General features: G+C 56.3%; 6 protein-coding genes across 6 annotated transcripts; 4 read left to right on the top strand and 2 right to left on the bottom strand.

Moving 5' to 3' along the window:
- Positions 1-592: 592 nt before the first annotated feature.
- CTAM01_07667 (AMP-binding enzyme) lies at positions 593-2,795 on the bottom strand (the record flags this gene model as incomplete). Its single annotated transcript, XM_060523689.1, has 3 exons — positions 593-682; positions 731-1,866; positions 1,916-2,795. The coding sequence occupies 3 exons, from the start codon at positions 2,793-2,795 to the stop codon at positions 593-595; spliced, it is 2,106 nt and encodes a 701-aa protein (XP_060381743.1).
- A 625-nt stretch (positions 2,796-3,420) lies between these two features.
- On the top strand, positions 3,421-3,641 carry CTAM01_07668 (uncharacterized protein; the record flags this gene model as incomplete). Its single annotated transcript, XM_060523690.1, has 2 exons — positions 3,421-3,446; positions 3,488-3,641. 2 exons carry the CDS (start codon positions 3,421-3,423, stop codon positions 3,639-3,641), a joined length of 180 nt encoding a protein of 59 aa, XP_060381744.1.
- Positions 3,642-5,282: 1,641 nt separating this feature from the next.
- On the top strand, positions 5,283-6,078 carry CTAM01_07669 (5-formyltetrahydrofolate cyclo-ligase; the record flags this gene model as incomplete). Its single annotated transcript, XM_060523691.1, has 2 exons — positions 5,283-5,373; positions 5,429-6,078. 2 exons carry the CDS (start codon positions 5,283-5,285, stop codon positions 6,076-6,078), a joined length of 741 nt encoding a protein of 246 aa, XP_060381745.1.
- A 123-nt stretch (positions 6,079-6,201) lies between these two features.
- CTAM01_07670 (LSM domain-containing protein) lies at positions 6,202-6,655 on the bottom strand (the record flags this gene model as incomplete). Its single annotated transcript, XM_060523692.1, has 4 exons — positions 6,202-6,257; positions 6,313-6,406; positions 6,465-6,531; positions 6,582-6,655. 4 exons carry the CDS (start codon positions 6,653-6,655, stop codon positions 6,202-6,204), a joined length of 291 nt encoding a protein of 96 aa, XP_060381746.1.
- A 920-nt stretch (positions 6,656-7,575) lies between these two features.
- On the top strand, positions 7,576-10,811 carry CTAM01_07671 (exportin 1-like protein; the record flags this gene model as incomplete). The annotated part of the gene is made up of 6 exons (XM_060523693.1): positions 7,576-7,704; positions 7,763-7,852; positions 7,909-8,190; positions 8,291-8,381; positions 8,438-9,721; positions 9,772-10,811. The coding sequence occupies 6 exons, from the start codon at positions 7,576-7,578 to the stop codon at positions 10,809-10,811; spliced, it is 2,916 nt and encodes a 971-aa protein (XP_060381747.1).
- Positions 10,812-12,109: 1,298 nt separating this feature from the next.
- CTAM01_07672 (uncharacterized protein) lies at positions 12,110-13,576 on the top strand (the record flags this gene model as incomplete). Its single annotated transcript, XM_060523694.1, has 1 exon — positions 12,110-13,576. The coding sequence occupies one exon, from the start codon at positions 12,110-12,112 to the stop codon at positions 13,574-13,576; it is 1,467 nt and encodes a 488-aa protein (XP_060381748.1).
- Between the last annotated feature and the right edge of the window lie 62 nt (positions 13,577-13,638).

The following is a 13,638-nucleotide window of genomic DNA, read 5'->3' on the forward strand; positions in this document are numbered from 1 at the left end:
GCTAGCAGGAATGGTATTCCAATGATTTACTGCGACCTATTTTTTTTCACTCGCGTTTCCATCGTATTGTGGACGGCCAATGTCGGCCAGGTTGAGTGAGTCGTCGGATGGAAGGGAACAGCCTGCGGTCGGGTCATGATGACAATTAAGCAACCCCCGAAACTCCCGCCGGCACGGCATCCTCGGACCCAGAGACCGGGACCCCGACTCGGCCCGGCCGGGTTCAGGTGGATGACAACGCATCGGCACCACCCAGTCTCCGCCACGTCAATCCACCATGCAAACGAATCACACATGGGATGATGAAATCGAGCACCGCGTTATACCTGTAGACGAACACTTGGAATGAAACTGAGCTAGATTTAAAAAAAAAAAACACATCCTTGACCCGACCCATAAGACCCGCCAAGATACTGATGGATAAAGGTAGGTTTAATCGTTGTTACAAGGCTGGACGCGCGCACACACCCACACACAACACTATACTCCTGGATATCAAGCGTCCCGTAGCCAACCCAATCCGTTGCTGCAAAATTAGGGGAGAATTACAAGATCAAACCACATGATCAAACGTGAAGGAAACGATCCGCCCTTAAGACGAACCGTAGGCCTTGTTCACCTCGGACTTGTACTTTTCGAGGATCTTTTTGCGCTGAAGTTTCTGTGCGGCCGTGACGAGGTCCTGGGAATGGTTAGCAGTTGCTTGGGAATATGAATCAAGGATGCTCACATTTTGTGGTGTCCACTCCTCGTCGGACATGACAACGCCCTCGATGATTTCAATGCCAGAAAGGCCACCTGAGCGGCCGGCATTCTGCAGCTCCTTGAGGACGGCGCTCTGCAGCTTCTTGTCGTGCACCAGCCCCTCCAGATTGCTGCCCTGGACGCCGATGCTCTCCGCGAGCTTGATCAGAGCCGGCTCAGCAGGCACGATGATGGCAATGGGCTTGGCCTTGTTGGCGTCGGCGTAGATGCAAATGTTGGCAACCACAGCAGCAGCGCGGTAGATGGACTCGAGCTTCTCGAGCGCAATGTACTCGCCGTTGAGAGTCTTGACCAGGTTCTTCTTGCGGTCAATCAGCTTCAGGTGACCTTGGCTGTCAAACTCGCCAATGTCGCCAGTCTTGAACCAACCATCCTCGGTGATGGCCTCCTTGGTCTCCTTGGGGTTCTGGTAGTACTCCTCCAGAACGGAGGGTCCACGGATCCAAACCTCACCCTGAGGGTTGGGCTTGTTGGTGGCGTAGTAGCCGGCCTCGGCAAAGTCGACCAGCTTGATCTCAATGGACGCGGGCATCGCGCCCATGTTGTTGACGCTGAACTCCAACGGGTTCGTCAGGCAGCCCATGGCCGTGGTCTCTGTGAGACCGTAGCCGATAATCATTGGGGCGATGGCCATTGAAATGAATTGCTGGGTTTCCTTCGCAATGGGACCACCTCCGTTCATGCAAAGCTTGAGACGACCACCGGTGGCCTCCTTGAGCTTCTTGAAGACCACGGAATCGAGCACGCCGGTGCCGGGAACACCAAGGCTCATCATGTGCTGCTTGGCAGACAGGGCGTTCCAAAACAAAGTCTTGACGAGGGCGCTGCCGGCGTTGACCTTGGCGATAATGCCCTTCTTGACAGTCTCCCACACCGCGGGGACACCAACCATGACGGAGGGCTTGAACTCCCGAATGTCACCGGCGCAGTTGCGGACAGAGTTGTCGGACAGGGTCTTGGGGTTGCCGTAGCCCATGGTTGTGCCCCAGTAGATGCAGGCGTTCTCAAAGACGAACTCGAGGATGTGGGCGAGCGGGAGGTAGGTCAGGAGACCGTCGCCGGGGCCAATGAAGGGCTGAACAACGGCACTCACACCAGCAACTTTGCTTCGTTAGTGGGGGTCTGCTCACAGTTCCGGGGAAAGACATACCAGCGGCCACAACGGCCTTGTGCTTGAGGGGAACACCCTTGGGGGTTCCGGTTGAGCCAGATGTGTACATGATGCAGCACAGGTCCTCGGTGGCGGGAGGAACCGGGTCGACCATGTTCTCCTCGCCGAGCTTTCGCAACTCCTCGAAGCTCATGACCTGGATCTCGGGGTGGGCAGACTTGAGCTGCTCGAGGTGTGTCTGCTGGATCTGGTGCTGGTTGTTCCAGATAACGTAGCGAATGTCCTTTGCCTCCTGGAGAACGTTGCCCAGCGTAGGCAGCAGGTGGGGGTCGAGGAAGATGGCCTTGGCGGACGTAGCCACCATGGAGTACTTGAGTCCCTCTTCGCCGAGGGTGTCGTAGGCGGTGACCACGGGCATGGACTGAGAGGCAGCGCCATGAGACATTGCCAGCCAGTGTTGGCTCGTGGCGGCGTAGAGGTGCAGACGATCGGCCTTGGTCAAGCCAATCTTGCGCAGACCGGAGCCGAGCTGGAGGGTAAGGCGCTCGTACTCGTGGAAGGTGATGTATTCGTAGGGGCTCAGCTCAAAGTAGGTCCATTGCTTGTCGACCTCGCGCTCCTCGCCGTCAACCATCTTCTTCACTTTCTTGGTCTCTCGGTGGGTGTTGACCAGCTTGCGCGAGCCCAAGCACCTGGCGTTGCCGTACTTCTCGGCGCTCTGCTTGACGAGCTCGAAGGTGGTTGTGATCTTGCCGCTGCCGGGGACGGTGATGAGGTCGGGGACCGCCTGGGGAAGTCGGCGGGGCAGAGTCTCGCCGTCCTTGGCTTCGGCGCCGGGAGAGGGAACGGAGAAGGGCCCCTTTGCCTGCATCCTGGGCAGGATGTCGAGCTTCGACTTGGGAGGCGGGACCTGAGCCATGGTGGGCAAAGTTGGCGAGTAACGGTTCGGCTACTTCGTCTGTGTGAGGATCGGAGAAGCTCTAGAAAAGGCGGGTATCGAAGCGCGGAAGCGACGGGTCGCGAAGGCGGTTTTTACCTTTGCGACAGTGGAAGGATTCTGCCCGTCCAGACGAGTTTGTTTGGTAGAGGGTGGGAAACACGGTCAGGTTGGAGGAGTGTTGGGAAGATAATTGAGGAAAGCAAGTCGAAAATGTAGGGGCAGGGCAACCCAAGGTATTTGAATTTGAGGAGAGGGCAAGGAAGGACCTGACGGGTGAAGGACGTATGTACCACGGCACGCAGCGGCGAGAGTGGCAGAGAGGCAGAGGCGGACTGCAGAGACAGGCTCAGACTGGTGGAGGACGAGGAGCTTGGGGGAAATCTTGGCTGCCACTACAAGGTTCCTAAGGTTGCCTCTGCAGGGCGAGTGGATCTCCAATGCTCCATGATGCTCGAGGTACGTACTTACTCACTGAGGTCCTGCAGATGGCTCAAGCTCCAGCATCCGCGGCCGCCCTCGTCCAGTAAGAAGGGACGCCTTCCAGGTTCCCGTTGGTACCGACTGCACGTTGGACGTCCCTAAAGTTGAGGTACCTTGGCGGGAGATGCGTCGTTGGGGTCAATTGGAACGGCGCGGTACCTTGCCTCCCCTAGGTCTCTGCCTTAGTACAGGCAGGCAAGAGAAGTAATGGAAGTACCTTTGGGGTTGGGTTCAGCGTCATGCTCTCCACTGCCCGTGTCCTTCGGCCGACCTTACAGACGTTTAAGATTCGAGGCGCAACGACAGCTGCACCTTAGAGGACCGTCACCCACTCGCCCCATCTAGCAGCATTGGCGAACGGCCGCAGGATAAGTACCTATCCAGCTATCCCAAGGTAGACTCTCACTCAACTTGCCCATCGTCTGCTCTTTTCCCCGCCTCTCCAGTTGGGGTTGCCTTCACCATGCCTAGGTAGCCGTAGACCATACTCGCCTCGTGTCTGTCTCTGGTTCCGTTGAATGTTTCAATCTTCCCGTCTTCAACATTCCCTCCGACCCTCCGTACCATCGTGGCTCGTGATCAGGCATGAGCCAAAAGTCCACGTAGCCGTACCAGCTCGAGTGAGAACCGCCATGCAACAGGGCGTGTTCCTTCACCCCTATCTTGGCCGAGGCGCCCAGCCCAGGCTTACATGGCCATCCCATCCCAAGACGGCCCCAAGATGCCCAGTTGCATTTCCGGGGAAAGTCAAACGGGGGGGGGGGGGGGGGGCCAACCCCCTTCTTCTAATCTCCACGCGCCACACCGCCCCCCCCCCCCACCCAGCCCCCCCCCCCCCCACACACGCCCCACACGGCAGTTTCCCGGTGCGGGGGAGAGAAGGGGGGGGGGGGGGGGGGGGGAGACACCAGACGCCTATATTGAACTTCTCCAGGTCACCCAAGCCCCCCCTTTGCTCATGCAACACCACGGGATACACCTGTACGAATACAGGCCGCACCAACTAGGCATTCTCGCCAAATACCAAGCACGACACCAAACCCGATGAAGCCGTCACAAGAGTCACGGAGCAGGGTGGTGAGTTCTCGCCGCTCTTGGCAAATTGGTTGGCGCCTTGCCTCGATTTCATCCCACTGGACTACTGGACTACTGGGCACTGGACCGTCCGTCAGCGCCTCCAAGGTCAGCCGGTTGTGTTTCGCACCCCTTCGTTGCCATCCAATGCAAGACCACAAGGCCGTGCATAGCCGTCAACAATATTCCCCAGGAAATCGAGCACCCGGTGGAGGTGAGAACTTTGAATATAAGTCGCAGCCAAGTAAGCCTTCTTCAGCTCCCTCAACCGTCCGATAACCAACACAGCCACCGTTGCAGGAGTCTTTGTGCTGTCGGGTTCGCTATCGAAAGCAAATCGACCCTAGCTGGATTACTTATGCCTCTCCCATCATGCCTTACAAAGTAGTGGCCACCCAACCGGTCGGTTCCTAGCCCACTGACTGCGTGTTGCTTTGTGATTAGGGATCGGTTGGCTTTGGTACTCCTGTTGGGGAGCACCAACACGGCCAAGGTTTGCAGTGTATGCGTAGCAGTGTTGCTCTTTACAGACAGTATCGACCAACACCTCGGTATCCCATCGGCTTGCTGATGATGTGCCCGAAAAACTCACAGTGTCTAGACGTCATTCTTACACGGAGGCCAATCCAGCCGAGCCACAGTGAAGCGCATGCTCAAGTGGCTCAGAAGCACCCTTTGATACATAAGCTTACCAAATCATCTCTATAAAAGGTATATGCAGATTAAGGTCCACCGGTGATCGGAACTAAAGCCCTTCAGCTACAGCTACCTATCAAAGGTACCTTACCTCACTTAGAGCTCCCCTGCTCCAAAGTACTACAAGGCTTCACTTACACCGAGCCTTGGACTTCGATTCACCGACCACACGTCAGCTGCTAGCTATCAAGACTCACAGTCGTCTCAAAAGCGAACATGGCTTCTCTAGTAGCTGCAAAGAACCAGCTGCGTTCTGTCATGAAGGACAGACTCGCTCTCATTGCCCACGAATCCATCAACACTCAGAGTAAGACATTGCTTCCAATGCTGCGTCCCGACGCCGTCTTACCTTGTCCTCCTAGGCCGAGCAGTATTTGAGACGCTCAAGACCTTTAAACCATACGTGGAAGCACAGAGGGTCAGCGTCTTCCTCTCTATGTCCTTTGGCGAAATCCAGACAGACCAAATCGTGCGCCACGCTCTGTCAGCAGGAAAGCACGTCTACGTTCCGTACTTACACAAGTCGCCTTTCCCGCCTGGGGAGACGCCGCCCAGGGTCATGGACATGGTCCGTCTGCGCGACATCCACGACTACGAATCACTTCAACCTGACAAATGGGGCATCCCCAGCATTGACCCCGAGACGGTACACCAGAGAGATCGCGTCCTAGGCGAGCCTGGTGCCGAGTCCCCTGATTCCTCATTCTTGGACCTGATGCTACTCCCCGGGGTCGCATTCGACGTTGACGATAACTCGGGCTCACTACGGCGCCTTGGACACGGAAAGGGCTTTTATGATCTTTTCATCCGCAGGTACACGGCAAAGTATGACGGGGAGCTGTCGTCTCCCAAGCGTCCTGTATTGCTCTACGGCCTGGCTCTCGCGGAGCAGTTCATCTCTCGACCCTCCGACGGACCTATTCCCGTGGCTCAGCATGACCAACCACTCCATGGTCTCGTTTTGGGCAACGGAAAGGTCAAGAGGCCGGCAGATAGTTCCCACAACAAATAGCTTTTCTTCTCTTCTTGCCGCCTAGCCTTTCGGGGTGACAGATCCGTGGTATCAACTTTTTGTGCAATCGCCCCAGAGCGTGCTTCGCCTTTGCGGCGTCATCCTCTCAACTCGAGTCGTTCTCTAACTCGATAAACTTTGGATCAGCGACACGTTGTCGCCCTTCAACAATATTTGTCCTGCGTGCAGGTTAGCAAACCCGCGCTTGACATCTCTGGCGTTGGAGCGGCATACCCAGCGGCCTCCTCTTCTCTTCGGGGTTCGTCTTGGTCACCTGCTTCACCTCGACTGCGTCGTCAATGACGAGGTTCATGAACTCGTCGAAACCCTATTCCTTTGTTAGCCATCGCGTTGAGCCGTATAGGTGGGAGAGATCACGCGCGCACCCTAATCTTGCCCTCAATCCGGATTGAAAGCTGCTCGTACAGCCAGATTTGCACCGTGGTGTGTTGCCTGCAAGAGATCAGTACAAGAAAGTTCAAGGATACGGAACCAGAACTGACTGGAGGAGCTTGAAGATGAAGTTGATGGGAGGAAGCAGGACTCTGCGACCGCCACCGCCTCCGCGTCCAGTCATTTTCGCGTGTGTGAGTCGGGAATTGAAGCGATTAGGTGGTCGGGCTCGGATGGCAGACGTTTGGTTCTCGTCGGTCGCGTTTGGCTCGTGTCGATGAAATGTCGTGGGGCAATTGGTCGCAGGCTGAACGAGATCGCAGAGAGGCTGGCTTGGTGCTCTGCCTGGCCCAGGTCGGATGCGCAAGGCTCGGTCAGTCGCTGGGAGAAATCGGACGGAGCGGGCGAAACGATGTTCCACCTGCTGGCAGACCCCACAAAATCAAACAGATCAATAGGAGCTGGTTTATGGCATATAATTATGGGCCCAATCATGTGCAGGCCGCTCTCAGTGACAGGCCTCCCCCTGCAACACTCTGCTTGCCTATGGACAACCTTGGAAAACAGCCGTCGTTGTCAAAGATACTTACCCCTCCACGCCATTTCGGGCGGAAGCCTGAAGTACCTTTCTGGCAGCCATAGTCCCCAGGTTAAGGTACCCTGCCGTCTGTCTTCGAGATGCCCTACGAGAGTGCTATGCGGTAAAACCTTCTTAGCCGGGTTTAGTTAGGTTACCTTAGGTTCCTTGTGCTCTGATCCGCCCGCTGTCCCGCCAGCCTGACTGACGTTTTATTTTCCTTTCGCGAACCTCCCTCCACCACCCCCTCCATCTGCCACTTTTGGACCATTGTCGGCGCACTGCTTTGATAGCCATTCAATCTGCCACCCCAGCAGCTCGACGCTCCTTACAGCCCGCAAAGAGCTCACCTCCTCCCTCTGCTGCGCGAGACTTTCGACTTTCCTTATACCACACGCCCTTGCGGTTCCCTAGCGCGACGTCAAATAGCACCACAACCGCCACCTTCCTAAACTGCCACCTCACACCGAAATCGCTCTTGGTTGCCCGCGCCATCCATCCCCCGCGATATATACCGGCCCAAAATCATGGCCACGAATGGTGCTTCGGAGGCCTTTGCGCCCCAGGATGTCCTATCGGCTATGGTTACGATGCGTGGTGGCGAGCAAGAGAACAAGAAGAAGGCGCACGCCTACTTGGAACGGTTCCAGAAATCTGTCAGGACACCCGGACACGGAGCGAATGACCAACACCCTTGCTAACGAATGTCTGCAGAACTCTGCGTGGAGCACCATCTTTGGTATTCTTAAGGACAGCGCAGAGCCCGAGGCCCAGCTCTTTGCGGCCATTACGTTGCGCGGAAAGGTAGATAGGTGCGGCAGTACTTGATGCGACAGCGAGCTCACCATGGCGTTCTCCAGATCACCTACGACCTTTCGACGCAAGTCCCAGAAGCCGAACTCCCTGCGTTGCGGGATCAAATCCTTCTCCTCCTCAAAGGCTTCGCCGCCGGCCCCAAGCCGATACGAGTCCAGCTTTGCGTCTGTCTGGCAACACTAGCGGTGCAGATGACGGCATGGAAGGACGTCCTTCCCACGGTGGTCTCGTCGCTCGGTGACAGCGTCGAGAGCCACGCAGCCATCCTCGACTTCCTGCGCGTACTGCCCGAGGAGGTGACCGAAGGCCGCAAAATCACCTTAACTGTATGTGGATCACGGAAACATCGAACGGCCTCTCACTTCCCGCGACGTGGTTTTACCGGGCCGATTTCAACAAGGATCAGAGTCTAATTGGCAATGATAGGAAGAAGAGCTTTCCGAGCGGACCAAGGAATTGCTGGGTGACAATACGGATCAGGTCGTGCAGCTGCTCATCAACTACTCACAATCTTCTGGTAATACCCGTCTCCCTTCGAGCCCATTTGCGGTCGAGACTGACCCTTTCCTGTAGCATCCGCCGCCCAAAACCCGCAGCTGATGGAGTGCATCACATCATGGCTGCGCGAGGTCCCCGTCAGCACCGTCGTCAACTCCCCCCTCCTCGACGTTATCTTTAACGGTGTGAGCAACGATTCGGCTTCCCAGGAGGCGGCGGAATGCTTGTGCACAGTCTTTAGAGAAACGCGGGATGTGGACGATAATCTGGAAACAATCCAGATTCTGCTCCCCCGCGTTATTGCTTTGCGTCAAAGAATCGCCGTGGTTGTCGAAGAGGAGGACACCGAGATCTACAAGTCTCTGACCAAGATCTTCGCCTTGGCAGCCGAGGCCTGGGTCGTGGCAATTGCCCGTGAGCCCGGCCATTTCAGGCCCCTCGTGGACGCTGTTCTCGAGTGCGCCGCCAGAGACAAGGACCGCGATGTTATCGAGCACACATTCCAGTTCTGGTACGAGCTGAAGCAGTACATTGTTCTAGAGCGCTACATTCAGGCCAGACTGGAGCTTGTGGACATTTACTCGAAGTTGGTCGACATCTTGCTCACGCACCTGCGATACCCGCAGTCCGAGTCTGCGAGCGAGACGGATCTTTTCGACGGTGACCGCGAGGCCGAGGAGAAGTTCCGCGAATTCAGACACCAGATGGGCGACACTCTCAAGGACTCTTGCGAGGTCATGGGAGTGACGGACTGCCTCACAAAGGTGCTCGAGGCCATCAAGGTCTGGATGCACAGCTACGCCGGTCAGGCAACGGCAACTTCAGTTCCTCACTGGCAAGAGCTTGAAGCACCCCTTTTCGCCATGCGTGCCATGGGACAGATGGTTGACAAGGAAGAGAGCATTGTTCTGCCTCAACTCATGCCTCTTCTCGTCCAGATTCCCAGCCACGAGAAGCTGCGCTTTGCCACTATCATGGTACTGGGTCGCTACACCGAGTGGACTTCGGCCCACCCCGAGTACCTGGAACCGCAGTTCAACTACATTGTGACGTCTTTCCAGACGGATTCGAAGGAAGTTGTCAGAGCTGCGGCCATGGCCATCAAGTACTTCTGCACCGATTGCAAGCAGCTCCTGAGCGGCCAGGTGATCCAAATGCAAGAGTTCTACGACCAGATTCTCGACAAGCTGCCCGACCAGAGTCAGGAGGAGATCACGGAGGGCGTTGCCAGCGTTGTTGCTGTGCAGCCGCCCACCGAGATCTACAAGCTGCTCAAGCTTTACTGCGACCCGTTGGTGCAGCGGCTGATGAACAAGGCCAACCTTGCGACCGATGACAAGGGCAAGCTGGCGCTCGCAGGTAGGTTTTATAAGTGCATCTTCGGGGACATATGACTAACTAGCCTTTAGACCACCTCCAGCTCATCACCATCTTCATTCAGATCGTGGTGCCGTATGTCGGACCTGGCGAGGAGAACCCGGCGGTCAAGTACTGGCAGGAAGTCTTCCCCGTGTTGGCAACGATCCTGGACAACTTCATGGGCTTCGTTCCGATTTGCGAGAGGATCTGCCGCTGCTGGCGAAACATGGTCATCTCCTACCGCACTGCCATGACACCCCTGCTGCCGGAGATGGCCAACAAGCTGGCCGGCGGCTTTGCTGCGTCGAGACAAGGCGCGTTCCTCTGGGTCACGGCTGCCATCCTGCGCGAGTTCTCTGAAGACCGGGAACACGTCAACCAAGAGATTACGCAGAGCATCTATGCCTTCTTCGAGGCGCAGACCACGACATTCCTGCGCGTCATGAGCGAGCTGCAGCCGAGCGAGCTGCCCGACGTCATTGAGGACTTCTTCAGACTCCTGATTGACGCTCTTCTCTACTACCCTGGCAGGATCGTTCCGTCAGAGCTCCTGGGGCCCATCTTTGAGGCTGCCATTTACGCTCTGACTTTGGAGCAGCGCGATCCGCTCTCGGCGACGCTTCACCTCCTCCGTGACCTTCTCACGTACGGGGGTGATAACCCTGCGACGTCTGATGTCCTGCCCCCGGACGTGGCTGCTCAGATCCGTGAGGTGGTGAGCAAACTTCTTGCCACGCACGGCGAGAAGCTGGTCAAGCAGGTCATGGCTGGAATGATGATTACATTCCCTCGGGATTGCTTCGCTGACGGTAGTGGTGTCTTGCTGGCCATGTTCGAGCTCTTCCCCGCCCAGACGACGACTTGGGTTGAGAGCACTATCCAGCTCCTGCCTCCGGGCACCATCACACCCGCCGAGGCCAACCGACTCATGGCCAAGATCAGAGAGCGTCTCAGCGGCAACGACCCCACCGCCATCAGACAGGTGAGGGCGCTGTTGCAAGACTTCACCAACACATATCGTCGGCGCTACGTGGCTCCACGTGAGGGTCTCGGTCAGCTGGAGGCAGCTCGCTTCCACTTCACTGGCTAAGGATGGATTTTCTGATGGAGGAGGGTTTTATAAAGGTCACGACCGCCTCGAGTGCTGTTGAAAGCAGCTTTAGGGGACTGGGTAGGGGTAATGTGTTGCCCATCGAAGGGGGCGTAGAGATTATGATCTTGGAGGATGGGAAATGGCGAGGTGGGAGACGGAGAGCTTCCGCTAGGTCTGGCTGGATGCGGATAGCATTAGGATGAATGACACCTAGGCTCCAGGATTACCCACTCGTGTCCTGCGGCCGAGGCAGGTAGAGGAAGACAGGCAAAGGAGCATTTCGAAGCCTAGTTAGAGGCAATGAGTGAGGGAGCGGAAGGATTTGGGTCACGATTGCGGTGCAGTTGTTGGGGACGCACCTCGTTCTCTGCAGAGAAGAGACAAAGATGATAGACCGAGATCTGTGAGCATACATGGCTAAACATGTTTGGGGCGGCAAAGAGCGATGGCCTTTCACAGACCGACTGATAGGGGCGCATTGCCTGGTTAGAAATTCAAAAGTTTCAAATGCATTTCTTTACTGCTCATGGTAACCCTGCAATACATGGCGATGCTAGCTTTTGTTTCCTTTCGGCTCTTTGGCTTGAATGAGCAACAAAGAATGTTGAAGTACGAGTTAGCTTCAAGATGGGCTCAGTCCCAAGATCATCTTATGGCCGGCTAATAGGGGATTCGAGAGGCAAATTTGTGTCTGAACCTACTTGGTGACTTAATCATTGAAACCACCAAGTAAGCCCCATTGAGATATTCTTCTCGAGACTGCTTGGACTACACTCCAGTAAATGAAATCATATAGAGGGGGAATCGTCATGTAGGTCGACGCTCTTAAAGACACGCCCTGGTAGGGAACAGAACCCCTGCAGGTGGCCCGGGCTTCGCATGCACTAAACGCCATTGGACACAGCTTAATGACCCAACGCAAGCACCGCGACTTGGACCTGCTCGACGCGACAACGGCCAAAAAAAAAGTAAGAGCAAGAGATGTCTCGTCATGATTGCTTCCCGACTTCTCCCTCCCCGAACCACCCTTGTTTCCCCGTCACACTTTCCGTTTGCTTCTCAGCAGTCGAATGAGCACTGGCCCAATGCCAGGTCGCGATACGAGGTGATCAGCCTTCACCTAGCTCGAGGCAACTGCCTTCTTTACCCGACAACCTATCCCGAATTACGACGGCACACGGCGACTTGTTATTGCCTCTCCCACCAACTCCCTGCGTGCAATCGCCCTCTTGCGAAGCTTTGATACGAAATCAAAGCACTCGGACGAATCAAAGGCTTCACTCCCCGCCGCAAACATGCCTCCGAGCAGTGGCACAAACCGAATGGCCCAGTACGCCAGGAATGCGTCCATGGACTCGGGCCTTCCGAACGGAAGCAACAACCAGGCAGATCAACTACGATCCGGGGCAACTGGCTTCCCTACTCGACAGACCATCACCGAGTCTGCGAGGCTGCCTGCCCCCAAGCCTCTCGCGTCTGGCATACCCTTGGTGTCCCACATCCGCCAGCCTGAGCCAGGCCTTGCCCAACCTCAATCCGCACCGCCCATGCATCCTCGCCAGCCTCTGCCGGATAGCTCCCCGCCTCCACCCCAACGAAAACGATCCAACTCGCAGAGCAGCGATGGGCCTGGCTTTTGGCCCGAGTCTCACATAGATAGTCAGTTCGGCTCGCCTACCACCCAACGCACCGAGCGATACGACGCCGGCATCGACGATCGCCTCGGTGCGCTGCCGCACTCGCTGCAACCCGCTGCCGAAGTGCCTGCGATGCCCGAGTTTGAGGATACCCATCAGGCAATGGGAAACAACGGGATGCCGAGCTTCATCATTGGCAAGGACGGCTCAATGAGAGTTATGCCAAAGAACCAATATGCTCTGCCCATTACACACGGCGGCATGGCACACTCACGAGAGCAGCAGCATGAGCATGAGGAATACTCGAGCGAACCTCTCTACAACAACCACCGCTCTCCGCAGCGCCAGACAAGGATTGCCATTCACCCCACTACTGTGAAGCGACCGTACGGGCCCCCCGCCTTTGAGGATGACGAGGAAGTCTTCTCGGACGCTCCAACTCGTAAAGTCCCACATCATCAGCAAAACCTGAGGCGTGTTGTTAGAAGAGACAGGCCTCCGGAGTCCCGGCGAGCCGAACTCTTTCCAGAGGAAGAAGAAGTCGACGGCAGCCTGGCTAGTGACTATCCTGCTACAGAGGACGATCACGGTACTCCCCGCGCTAGTCGTAAGAAGAGTATGCCAACGGAAGTGCCTCCCCTTGAAGACCCACTTCCGATTGCGGCCCGCGGCCAGCGAGACAAATCACGGAAGCGACGTCGTGAGAAGTGTGATTACGGAGACGAAGAGCTCCAGAGGATGACATACTCCCAACTACGCGAGCAACCCTTCGACGAAGATCCTGCCAAGACATCCCTTCCAACGGCTACGCCTCTGAACGGTGACAGTCTTTCAGTCAAGCTCGAACATTTCAAGGACCAGCGCGAATCCGACCAGAAAACCTTCTTTAGCCAGATGAGTGTTGGCGACTGGGAGCGGTCCGGCGATTGGTTCCTGGACCAATTTGGCAGTGTTGCGAAGAAGTTGAAAGAGGCGCGCAAGGAGAAGCGAGACATGGTTGATCGCTTCGAGACGGAGATTGCCAAAAGGGAGGAGGCAGTCCGCGTCCGGACTGAGAACATTACTAAGAAGCTGAGCAAGATCCGCCACAAGGGCGAAGACATGTTGGCAGACAAGGAGGTTTGACTGCATCCTGCAGAATATCATCACAAGGCGCCATGGATCATTATATCGGGTGCAGGTGCATG

Source organism: Colletotrichum tamarilloi (assembly GCF_030869305.1).
Source record: "Colletotrichum tamarilloi strain Tom-12 chromosome Unknown Scaffold_24.1, whole genome shotgun sequence".
In the NCBI taxonomy this organism is placed as follows: domain Eukaryota; kingdom Fungi; phylum Ascomycota; class Sordariomycetes; order Glomerellales; family Glomerellaceae; genus Colletotrichum; species Colletotrichum tamarilloi.